Source organism: Rhinopithecus roxellana, chromosome 4 (genome assembly GCF_007565055.1).
Source record: "Rhinopithecus roxellana isolate Shanxi Qingling chromosome 4, ASM756505v1, whole genome shotgun sequence".
Lineage (NCBI taxonomy): Eukaryota > Metazoa > Chordata > Mammalia > Primates > Cercopithecidae > Rhinopithecus > Rhinopithecus roxellana.
Window position 1 is genome coordinate 149,655,349 of NC_044552.1, and position 12,303 is coordinate 149,667,651.

A 12,303-nucleotide genomic window follows, 5' to 3' on the forward strand; every position below is an offset into this window, starting at 1 on the left:
ATGGCATTTGCTGAATGAATAAAGAAGCAAGAAACTGGCTCGGCTCTTATCATTGTCACTAGTGGATGTTTAAACTTTAACTTGAGAAGTTATTTCACAGGATAGGTTAAATTAGATGTTGTATATTATCACACACATTTATTCTAAGATAGTTACCTGTTTTTCCTGTGCCTTCGCGTTGCGGTAACTTTTCATTGATGGAACCTAAAAGAGGAAATTAAGGAGTGGAGTGAAATGAAATTATTTTGGACTCTTAAATGGTCATCACAAATTAAGTTACGCACACGTTTTTGCTCCATTTTGATTAATTTGCAGTGCTTTGGCATGTTCTACTTAAATTCTGTAAGCTGTCTAGTACCTGAGGGGACACTGTCACCTAAACTCGCAGACCCGGGACTCAGCAACAAAAGATTAGTTTCTACTTCAGGTGCTAAGGGGTTGCACATGTATAGAAGACCTCAAAACCCAATATATTACAGTCTCTTCACCTGAAAAATGTCATCATAACCATAACATACATACCCATGTTGGGGTACTGAAGTGAATTAGGTAAAAAAGGAAACGTTTTTAAAATCCTAAGACATTACACAACCAAAGATAACTAAAAACCCTGATTTCGGCTTGATTCTGATTTACAGAGGAGAATGGTGAGGAACTACCTTTTGCTAGACTATTGAAAATCTACTAAGTAATGTGCGACCAAGTTTGAATGTTTATATGATGCTGAAAGGTGTATATTACAAATAGAAGTATAGTTCTTTCTCTTCCCACAGATTGACGCCGCTATACGGATCCACTTCCCCCTCATCATTAGTATACCTACTCGAGAAATAAAAACAGTTCTTCTCAGAGTTTGCTGGCAGTTGAATATTCTGTTCAGAATTAAGTTGGAATTCCCATAGCCATAGACACGCCCAGTAAAACTCAGCAGAAACATTTTGGAACTTGAAATTATTTGTTTCTGTTTTCTTTTTTTCAATGTTGAATATGACAGAAATACAGACCAACATTCACATTAAAAATATAGCTTATGACATTTTGAGGATGCTTATCTTATTTTTGGGAAATGCAATAGTAATGTGGCAGGAAATTTACAAGCAATTCATTGGACGGCAGAGAAAACGGAGGAACTTGGAGGCACCATCCATCCTCCGGCACTCTTGGCGGATGCTTCTTTGGGGTCGCGTTGCCCAGACACCCCTGAACACACGTCAGCGGTTCCCATGAAGGAACACAGTGCAGCCATCCCAAACCCTCCTCTGTGACAGGTACTCATCAGACAATGCTGACTTCAGGAAAGCTGAATGAGGATTTACACGGGAATGTTCTCAGCGGTTTCCCTGCTGGCTGCATATCTAAAAATAACTAAATAATATGCATTTGGGAATTTGCTGTCCCCAGGGGATAAAAAGGAACACAATTCTCCTGGTTCATCTACCAAAGCCAGCCCTTCTCTCTTTCCCGGCTGTTACTGTTACCATTTGGTTACATATTACGTTGTTTCCAGGCCTTGCAACACAAGGTTTTTCTTGGTAAGAATTCCTCAGGATACAAAGCTAACCTCACTGTGTGGCCACCTCCTGAAGCTCTCAAAATCCTCCTTCCCTTGTTTCTGCCTTTTGGACCATCTCTTTACAAATCCAGATTTCTTAAAGAGCTTAAGCTTCTTAGTCATCAGTTTATTTTTATCATGTGTTCCCGAAAGAGGCAAAAAGTATTTTCTACTTTTGACGGGAAATGATCATATTTTGGTAATATTTCTGAATATTTCTGTGCAGTTTTTAATATCATAAGGAAAATGTAAATATGCTAATAATTATAATATCCTTCATGGAGAGTTTCTCAATTGAAATAAGAAAATATTTTGTACTATACAGACAGAACGGTACAGACTGCAGATTCAAAATTTCATGAGGGCTGAGGTCAGAATCCAACATTTAAACATTCTCTACCCTCAGGCAGCCTCTGTCTCTGAGCCAACCAGGACTGTGGCTTTATCATCAGGCCCTTGCATTCAATCCGTGTTTACTTAAATCAATCCACACAAAAATAATTTGATCTTGTTCTTCATATGTAAGAGATAAATTTAAGACAGAACCAAGTGTTCCTGGATCACCTGCTCTGTGATTCATGACTCAAATATTTTACAAGACAGAAATTGGAGGAGATCCTGATAGTGCATTGACTTCACCTTTTAACTACCTTGGGATGAAAAGATGACGCCCAACCTTGCTGCCCCTGCCTTCCTGCAGGATCCTGGCCTCCAGGATGGGAAAATAGCTCCACATATTTCCACAGGCCAGCAAAGCCATGCAAACACACAAAGCCAGACCCCGAGGCTGTCACTGCATTTTTCCGGAGATAAGGATTTGCTGAACTTCCAAGTGTTTATAACAAGCAAGACTGCAGGCTGTACTTGCAGAAAGGGGGCCGAGAAAGAAGGGTGGACTGATACGCACATGTCTGCAGACAGTGCACACCTTTGTGAACCCTGGGCTGGACCTTAAGGATCTGCTTGCTGTTCACAGACAGAAAGAGGTTGCTCAGTGATCCACCTCAGCCTCGGATTCCAAAGGACACATCTGAATTGCTCCCATTTGTGAGATCCCCATCCCACCTGAATGCTGTTCTAAAGGGGTGGACTTTGTTGTAATGGGGATGTGAATTTCTGGTGGAAGAAACCACTAAGTACAACGTGAGGAAACATCTCTGCTTTAAGGGAGGAATAGTAGCTAGTAAGTCTTGTAGCTTAAGCACTTGGTTCAAATCCAGCTGCTCTCAGCCTCAACAACATGTTGCCAGAACAGCCCAGTGGAGGGAATGGTGTTTTGCTGATGGAGCCAGTGGTTTACACAAGCTCCTTCTGGACGCCCTTCACACGTGAGTGAGGACAGGGAGGTCTGTGGCACAGACGTGAGAGGGGTGAGGGGGCAGCTCCCTGCGGGGAGTCCTCCTTCAGAGCAGTTAAACAAGCCTACGGCTCACCCCTTCCGAGAACTTCGCAGCCCGGGGGCAGGTTTACAGCATCAGATGAGGGAGGTGAGAGAAAAAGAAAAGGGAACAGCAAGGACTGCATTCTCTGGTCCAGATGGCGTCTCTGTGCTACCCGGCTTTTCTCAAGGTTCCTGCCCTCCCATCCTCTCATCGGGACAACATGAGGGTGACAGGAAAGAGGGTGCCAATTTCTGAGGATGTGGTGCTGCAGGGAGAAGACAGGGCATGGGGGCAGAACAAACGTCCCTCCCTCCTAGCTCCGTGCCCCTGGCCAGGCACCTTCACCACGCGAAACCTCTGTTTCCTCATCTCTGGAGTGGGCAGTGTGGTGAAAACCCACCAAGCACAGCTGCATGGACCTAGGAGAGCGACCCACACATAGGAGTGCACGATGAACGTTCACCAAAGAGGTGCTGTGTGTGCCATCGGAAGCTGCCTCTCCACGTGCTCTGCTGGACAGGCAGCTGGGGGAAAGTCCCCTCCAGAAGAGCAATGCTCCCCATTCAGACCAAGCCATGCACAACACAGCAGCCTCTAGGAGGGCACCAACTGGCCTGCAGCCCTCAGGCCCTCGACGCCATCACCTTACGTGCATTCATTCATTCCTGGGCTCAGCCCCTCATACACACCCGTCACGTGTCCACAGGCAAACAGTGGCAGGGACGCAGCACTACACACTTTAGTCCAATTTGGGGAGGTGGGCATTAAACAGAATTTACTCAAGCAGTGTCTGTTGCAACTGTGTACACAGCTGATGTCTATATAGCTCTTACTGTGTGCCAATCCCTGCTATGTCCTTCACAGACTTGAAGTCATTTAATATAGATGCCAGCCCTGCGAGGTGGGACTGCCATTGTGCCTGTTACACAGATGAGGAAAGTGAGACCAAAGGGCTAAGTAACTGGCCCAGGGCCACTTAGGAAGCGGCAGAGCCAGGATCCAGGCCTGCTTTTGTAGCCATCAGGAGAGTTGACTTTGAGCAAACGCCTCTCTGAGAAAGAATGAAGGGGTGAGTAGGCACAGGCCAGAAAAGAAGGGAGAGTGGACCAGGAGGTCCAGGAGACCACGCACAGGCTGGCAGAGAGCAGCACACAGCCCGTCCACCACCACAGGGACATGCAGCTGCTCCAGACGCTGGAAGTGTCCCCTGCAAGCCCCACCTGTTAGGAGCGTTCTGTCCCCACTGGGCGCGCCCGCCTGGCAGGGCTCTCTCAGGCTGGAGCCTGTTGGAGATGGTATAGAGGGCCTGAGTCTGCTGTCCTGGGACCCGGACACCATGCACAGTGTGGCCTGTGAAGCTTGTAGGCTGTGGTTGGCATCAGATCCCTGATTTGATCTCAGGACCCTTCCCAGTTATGAACAGGCCAGGGGGTGGTGAGAAGGGTGGAACAGAGTGGTGTGTGAAACTGGTGCAGTGGGACAGAGCCGTCTGGGCACTGGCATGGAGATACCCTTGGAGTCGGAGTTCATGAAAGCCAGTCAGCCCCATGGGGATTCTCTGTCAGAGACAGCTCAGGCAGGTGCCTCTCTGGCTAGACAAGAAATGGTTTTCTACAAACAGTGACTTTCATGTTCATAAATAAGTTTTAAGTTTTTGAGCTAAAGATATATAAAATCAAGGGAGGAAAGAGAGAAGCCATCTACATTTTTTGCAATCTCATGCTTCAGTCAGCGTGAAGAGCGAGAGGGGACATGCAGGTATTTTGTGTGACAGTCCAGGTCCCGTCAGTGTCAGGGAGCACCAGCCATGGTTACAGAGCACTGCCCAAAGCGAAGGGAGGAAGCAACTCAGTCCCCTGGCGGTTCTCCTGGGTTGGCTGCCAGCGTCCCTGCACCACCTGGGATGGAACAACAGAACACCTGACCCTGGGGCTCATCTTCGCTGCTGAGGACATGGTCAGCAGCCCTCTCCTCTAAAGGGCCTTTTATCTGCACCAAAACACCTGCTTCTGCAGGGGTCACCCCACTCCCCAGATTCCAGCAGGGCTCACCCCACTCCCCACATTTCAGCAGGGGTCACCCCATTCCCCCAGATTCCAGCAAGGCTCACCCCACTCCCCACATTCCAGTGGGGGTCACCCCACTCCCCAGATTCCAGCAGCGGTCCCCCAACTCCCCAGATTCCAGCAGGGGTCCCCCCACTCCCCAGATTCCAGCAGCGGTCCCCCCACTCCCCAGATTCCAGCAGTGGTCCCCCAACTCCCCAGATTCCAGCAGCGGTCCCCCCACTCCCCAGATTCCAGCAGCAGTCACCCTACTCCCCACATTCCAGCAGGGGTCACCCCACTCCCCACATTCCAGCAGGGGTCATCCCACTCCCCACATTCCAGCGGGGTTCACTGCACTCCCCACATTCCAGCGGGGGTCACCCCACTCCCCCAGATTCCAGCAGGGGTCACCCCACTCCCCAGATTCCAGAGTGAGGAAGTGCCTCTGGGCTTCCCTGCCATGTCACACAGGTGGGCTGGGGAGGGCTGTCCCCAGATGCCCCTCTGAGGGCAGGGAAGGTGAACTCCAGGCCAGGCCCTTTCCCCTTCATGCTGACAGAACCGCATCCATCCACCCTGTGGGCTCCAGCCACCTGAGACTCCTCTGCACTCCTTAGATTGCAACAGACTGGCCATGGCAGGGAGGGCGTCCTCCCAGAGGACCCAGGGCACATGGCTCTCGGCCCCAGGGCAGCTGTACTGTGTTCTTAAGGGCTCTAGGCCTGTGAGAAGCCAACCAGCCACTTAGCCTCCTGGGATGAGTCCTAGCGAAGAACAGAACGTGCTTCTCACAGCCTGCAGAGTGCTGTATTAGGATGGACACTGCTCTCCCTAAATAGGACCAGCTTTCAGTTAAGCAAGTGCTTCTCACAGCTTGCAGAGTGCTGTATTAGGATGGATACTGCTCTCCCTAGAAAGGACCGGCTTTCAGCTAAGAAATAGACAAGGCCTGTGGACCAGTCGGGGTCTCCTTGGCATGAGCCAGAATCCCAGCACTGGCCGGCCGAGTGAGGTGACCACGGCCTCATCTTCCCTGCACCCTGAGAGCTGCCGCCATCATGTTCACTCTTGTCCTGACACTGGCAGGAGCCCTGACCCTGCCAGGGTTTATACCCCAGGATTCAGACACACACAGCACCTGTCCTCTGCAGTCCTGCTGCCAGAACTCAGGGAATGCCTCTGCTCTATCTGACTTCACCGGGTCCTATCCCTAAGCCTCACCGTGGCCACAGACTGGGGCCAAGCAGGACTTGCATGCACTCCTTGGGGGCATTCTGGAGCGGGGACGGCACGACCCAGGTCCACAGTACCACGGGGGACAGCGCAGCCCAGGTCCACACTGCCCTTAGCTCCTCCCACCTCATCTCCCCTCTCTCCACACTGAGCCCAGGGGGAGGCTTAGTGGAGAAGCAATTTGCACAGGGGGAATATCACCTATTTTCCATTTTCCTGAGTGTCCGTGGTCAAATAATCCTCAAGACAACATGACTGGAAGCAATAGGACCTCCTTCCTGCCTCATCCCAGGGAGGCCCCGGGTCACCTTGAGGCTGAGCTTCACCCCCTGGCCCATGTGGGACATTCAGAGTCACAGACACCATGCCCTGGGACCCACCCACCTCCTCACCCGCCAGCTCCCATCAGCCTCTGAAGGCGCTGCTCCCGAGTACTCTTTCTCTGTCTCAGCCTTGAGCTGCATGACCAGGCCAGAACCCCAAGCGGTCAAGACATCCCTCACCCAGGGTCAGGAGGGGCGTTGGCAGCCACAGACTCCCCCACTGGCCCTGTGACCATCCTAGGATCCCGTGATGAGACGGTCATGGATGGCTGCCCTGTGGGCCTGTGTTCCTCTGGAGGGAGGCCCCTCACCTCAACTCAGGACTTGGAGTGTGGGGCCAGCCACGAGCACCAGCACTGCCTGGAAACTCGGCAGAAAGCAAACTTTGGCCACACGGCAGACCTGCCAGGCCAGAAACTCCAGGAGCCAGCCGGGCCTGGGCTCATCAGGCCTTCTGAGTGAGGCTGGCACATGTGAAAAATTCGAGCCAGAATCCAGACGGGACGGCCGGGCCCCTGTGCCTGTGAAGCTGTGTCACTGCTGCATAATTATTCCTCATGTGTCCCCAGGATCATTGTCACTGTTCCTGTGTCTCCCTTCCGTCCCCCCGGCGGCACCGCCTCCCTCCTGCCACCCTCACTTCCAGCTCAACCTCAGTTTTGCCACGTCGGTGTTTCTGTGGGTGAAGAAACCACACGGAATCCATTTGATTTTGCTCAGCGAACCTTTATGTTATTCACGGACCTGGAGGAGAGTTTCGCTGGACTTTGTGGCACAGGCTTTTACACTTTGCGGGTCTTTTTCTATCCTAGTGATTCTGCCTTTAAACAGTTGGAACTCCTGATTTGAGGTGCATCTGATAAAAGGAATGTTCTGAATTTACTGATGTCTGAGTTAAGAACCTGATTCAAAGGCAGGAGAAAAATGCCTGAGTACAGCTGTATCACTCTTGCTAAAGGGCCACACGACATTTTAACAGCTTCATAAATCTTTTCAACATTTAACTGTTGTGGCTGCATATAGTGAAAAAAGGTGCTGGAAAATAATTAGCATTTGTCCAAAAATAATTAGAAGAAAAAATAATATACTTGTTTTTATATACATAAAATATCTCTGGAGGCTGGGAGCAGTGGCTCACGCCTGTAATCCCAGCACTTTGGGAGGCCGAGGCGGGCGGTTCACAAGGTCAGGAGATCGAGACTATCCTGGTTAACACGGTGAAACCCCATCTCTACTAAAAATACAAAAAATTAGCCGGGCATGGTGGCGGGTGCCTGTAGTCCCAGCTACTCAGGAGGCTGAGGCAGGAGAATGGCTTGAACCCAGAAGGTGGAGGTTGCAGTGAGCAGAGATCGCACCACTGCACTCCAGCCTGGGTGACAGAGCAAGGCTCTATCTCAAATAAATAAAAATAAATAAATAAATAAATAAATAAATAAATAAATTCTCTAGAAGCACACACCCATTATTTTTTAAATAGAGCTATACAGACTGGGGTCATTTACTTCCAAAGACCTCTTGATTTCTTTGGGAACATTTTATTAACTATCAGAGAATACAAGACAAAAGCCACTTGTAGATGAGGTGCAGTAAAGGGCTGTTTTACAGGATACTCTTCTCAACTCACGTGAGGTTCCAGTACAAATTGGCTGCCAAATTAAATGTACACTAAAGTACAACAGAGGTGCAGATTATAATCAAAACACAAATATTAGACACCAGAAAGTACTTTTTCCTGAGGTTAAAAGTAGTAAGTATTTTTCCTGAATAGAAAAAGTTACACCAAAATATTGTCTATCAGATAGAATAGCTGTGAATAACTCAACACTAAGTCCAATTTTAAAAAGAAAATTGAAGCAGAGGAAAGGCTGGGCCCAGATGGGAGCTTCAGGAGTCGTCAGCCAGGGAAGGACCAGGGCGGGATGCAGGGAAACCTGACTTCCGGTCCAGGTCCTGGCAGACGCAGGGACCTCCCACTCTTCCCAAGCCGGCCTGAAGCCGCTTGTCAGACTAAACCTACACCCCGTGGTCTTTTTCTTTAACATTTTACTTATTATTATGTTTTTAAATTCAGTATCATTTGAACACTTTCAGAATTTAATCTGAATCTTTTATTGAAAATTTTACAAATCCTGTGTTGGCTTTATCAAATTACTATTTTATCTCATCATGGATGTAAAATAAATGTCCTCGACACTTATTTATAAATTTACGTGTTACAGAGGAAATGTAACATATAAATGTAACATATTTTTCTCTGAAAAGAGTCACAAGTTTTTAACTGTTTTAAATGTTTTAATTTTTATTTTTTGTAGAGACGGTGAGGGGTCTCACTTTTGTTGCACAGGCTGGTCTCAGAGTCCTGGGCTCAAGTGATCCCCCTGCCTCAGCCTCCCATAATGCTGTGATTACAACCACGAGCCACCACTCCCTGCCTACAAGTATTTTTAATTGATAAAATTCAGATTTATATCTGATATTGCAGCTTGATTCCTGAAGTGACCACCTCTCATTGTTTTCATGATCATCTAGAAAGAGGCCTCAATTTTCAGTGCATTTCCTACTTCTCCTTAAGGTGGTTTGTTTTTACATTTTCTTTTACATTTCTTTCAATAGTATTGAAATATTTTACTTTAACAACTTTCACTTTTCAAGAAAAGACCTATGAAGGCTAAAGAAAAAGCCGTTTTGAGGTGGAGACACACAGCAAGCTGGATTCCCTCCGAGGCACAAGCTCTCCAGGTCAAGCAGAGCCACTGCACACTGGCCCTGAATGACTTCTACCAGGAAGTGCTTCAGAGATGTTGGAGACCAAACGCAGCTGCCTTGCTGATCTCGGGATCTGGGAATTTAATTATTCTGGGTGATCCTTTCAAGTCCCTCAGCTAGGTAGGGTCCTTAACTTAGTGCCAGGGAAATTCATGTGAAAAATTAAAAATTCAGTTAGCTTTGGCTTAGGAAGTGTATTTTTTTCTGAAGTCATTTAGGATACTCCTCCAAACATGGAATTCCACCAATTCAGATGGAGGACAAGACTTTAGGCCTTGCAGAAAAATGCAGAAGTCATAGTTAAATCAATGTATATCATGTACTGAAAGTGATTCATGCGAATCCAAGATCATCCATCGTTTATAACAGGGCCTTCCCCAAACACAGATTTAGAAATCTCTGGGATAAGCATCCATAGTGAAGACGAATGCATAGTCATGTTCAGACCACAGAGAGGAAATGCCTAGAGAAGGGAGGAAATTCAGACCGCAGACAGGAAACGCCTAGAGAAGGGAGGAAATTCAGACCGCAGACAGGAAACGCCTAGAGAAGGGAGGAAATTCAGACCGCAGACAGGAAACGCCTAGAGAAGGGAGGAAATTCAGACCGCAGACAGGAAACGCCTAGAGAAGGGAGGAGATTCAGACCGCAGACAGGAAACTCCTAGAGAAGGGAGGAGATTCAGACCCAGAGAGGAAACGCCTAGAGAAGGGAGGAAATTCAGACCCAGAGAGGAAACGCCTAGAGAAGGGAGGAAATTCAGACCGCAGACAGGAAACGCCTAGAGAAGGGAGGAAATACAGACCGCAGACAGGAAACGCCTAGAGAAGGGAGGAAATTCAGACCGCAGACAGGAAACGCCTAGAGAAGGGAGGAAATTCAGACCGCAGACAGGAAACGCCTAGAGAAGGGAGGAAATTCAGACCGCAGAAAGGAAATGCCTAGAGAAGGCCACTGACTTACTCCTGCCTATCACAGGTATCACACAGACTTTAGTAATTAAAACCAAATTATAAATTTGCATGTTATAGAGTTTGTTAGGAAATAAATAGGAAGGAACAGATGTCTTCTTCCCCATGCTACAGGAAAGACGCCTACGCCAGAGACAGCTGTATTAGGTGGAACAGGAAGATGTCCACTCTGTGGCGACAGGCCTATAGCTGCAGGGTACGAGGCCTGGTCCCTGCTTTAGAAGGCAGGGGTGGGCTGGGGGTCTCGAGATGGGCACCAGCTACTGCACATGGGCTGTGTCTATCCATCTTCTCTAACTCGAAACCTGTAGCTTCCTTCAGACACGGAACTCCAAGCTATATATGAAGATTCTTTGAATATTCAATATTAAAAATTCTTGCATGTAGGTTCGGCTTACAATATCTTAACCCACTTTGTACTCATGCCGGGAACCAGCTCTTGGTCAGGGTGCACAGTCACAGAGGAGAGATGAGATTAAAAACCTGAAGCTATTTCCAAATACTAGAGAATGGGCTGCAAACACCCTCTCTCGGCAAAAGGGCCTTTGTTTTTACCCTCTAATCCTGCCCCCAGCAATGTTAAGCTTCTAATCTTTGCGGGGGCAGTGCAGGTGGGGGCGGATGGGGAAGTAAAGAAAGAAACAAAAAGAAAATCCCTACAGAAGAAATAAGAACCAACTTTGTCTCTCAGGAGACACCTGGAGCCGGCCCCCGACCCCAGGACGAAGGACATGAGGGACTTGTTAGGTAGTGCGCACCCTGCCCTTTACTGTCCTTTCCTTGAACACTGGAGCAGGAGGGCACTCCCTGAGCATAAAGCCATCTACAGACCCCGCAGGCTGACATCAGCAGGGCTCTGAGAAGCACATACATCTCTAAACTGTGAGCAAGAAACACCTGCTCTCGGCAGCACAGAACGCGAAGTGGACTTGGATACGTCTCCGAGAGCTGCCTTCTTGTCCTTGCCACATCCAAGGCACCACTACCATTTGCCATCAACTTCACCCCACTCCCCAGAGCCCTTGACCATCTCTGCTCACCTTCTCCTATGCCCGACTCCCAGCCGGGTGTAAATAGGAATTCAAGGCCTCAAGAATTTTGATACTTTGGTGTCTGGGGGAGAAACATGGGTTATGGAGACAGAGATGTAGATTTACATCCTAGCTCTGCCACTTCCAAGCACAGAGACCTTGGAAAGTTTTCTTGCCTGTAAAAGAGTCGTTTTAACCCCTGTAGCTTAGGCTGCTATGAGGAACCCAGTGTTCAGCCCTGGCGAGTGTGAGCCCGTGGCTGGCGCTTCTGCGTGGCCAAGTCGGGGGCCGCAACGCCCAGCCCGCTCTCTCCAGCTCTCCAGAGCATCCCCAGAGGCAAACCTTAATTTTTCTGTTCCCCAAATCCCCCCTAGGTCTTTGCTTCCCAGCCCTCCCTCAGGCTCAAGGCTGTGCCTTTCTATCTTCTCCTTCTACCAGCTCCTAAGCATCTGGTCCCATTCCCCCTGTAAACATCCTCAGGGAAGGACGCTGGAGAAATGTGTACACGTGGGGAGAATTCAGCCTGCGTTACCTCTTTCAGTGGCATCGCATGTTTTCACATTTTAAATTCCTGAAATATTGACACCCATACAGAAAAGTGCACAAAAGATAAATATACACGTCATGAATTATTATCAACCAAAACCTGTGAAGACATTTTCCAGGGCAGGAAAAGGACTCCCCAGGTCAGCCCTGTCTACAGTCACAAAATTAACCCCCCTGCCCTCCACCGCATGCTAGCGACCATCACCCTGTGTGTGTGGTCATCACTCTCTGCTGTTCTTCGTGGTCGGCCACCCCTGGACACAACCCTCAGAGCTGGAGCTGAGTTTTCTGACTCTCAGCTGTGGGAGGATTTGTGGTTGGGGTGCCTCTGTGTGGGGCTCTGTGGACTCAGGAGGACATTAGCACACAGCACCGTTGAGGAAGGCACTGGACCTTTTCATCAGTGCTCACTGCTCTATAGGACGAACCAAGCAAATCGCAGTGTTCA

At 48.8% G+C, this 12,303-nt stretch overlaps 1 protein-coding gene across 1 annotated transcript in view; it reads right to left on the reverse strand.

Moving 5' to 3' along the window:
- Nucleotides 1–12,303, reverse strand: part of SMOC2 (SPARC related modular calcium binding 2) — a 217,695-nt gene that overhangs the window by 116,267 nt on the left and 89,125 nt on the right. Inside the window, exon 7 of the mRNA XM_010388342.2 lies at nucleotides 157–204. Coding sequence (XP_010386644.2) covers nucleotides 157–204 — 48 coding nt within the window. The remainder of the gene's footprint in view (nucleotides 1–156; nucleotides 205–12,303) is intronic.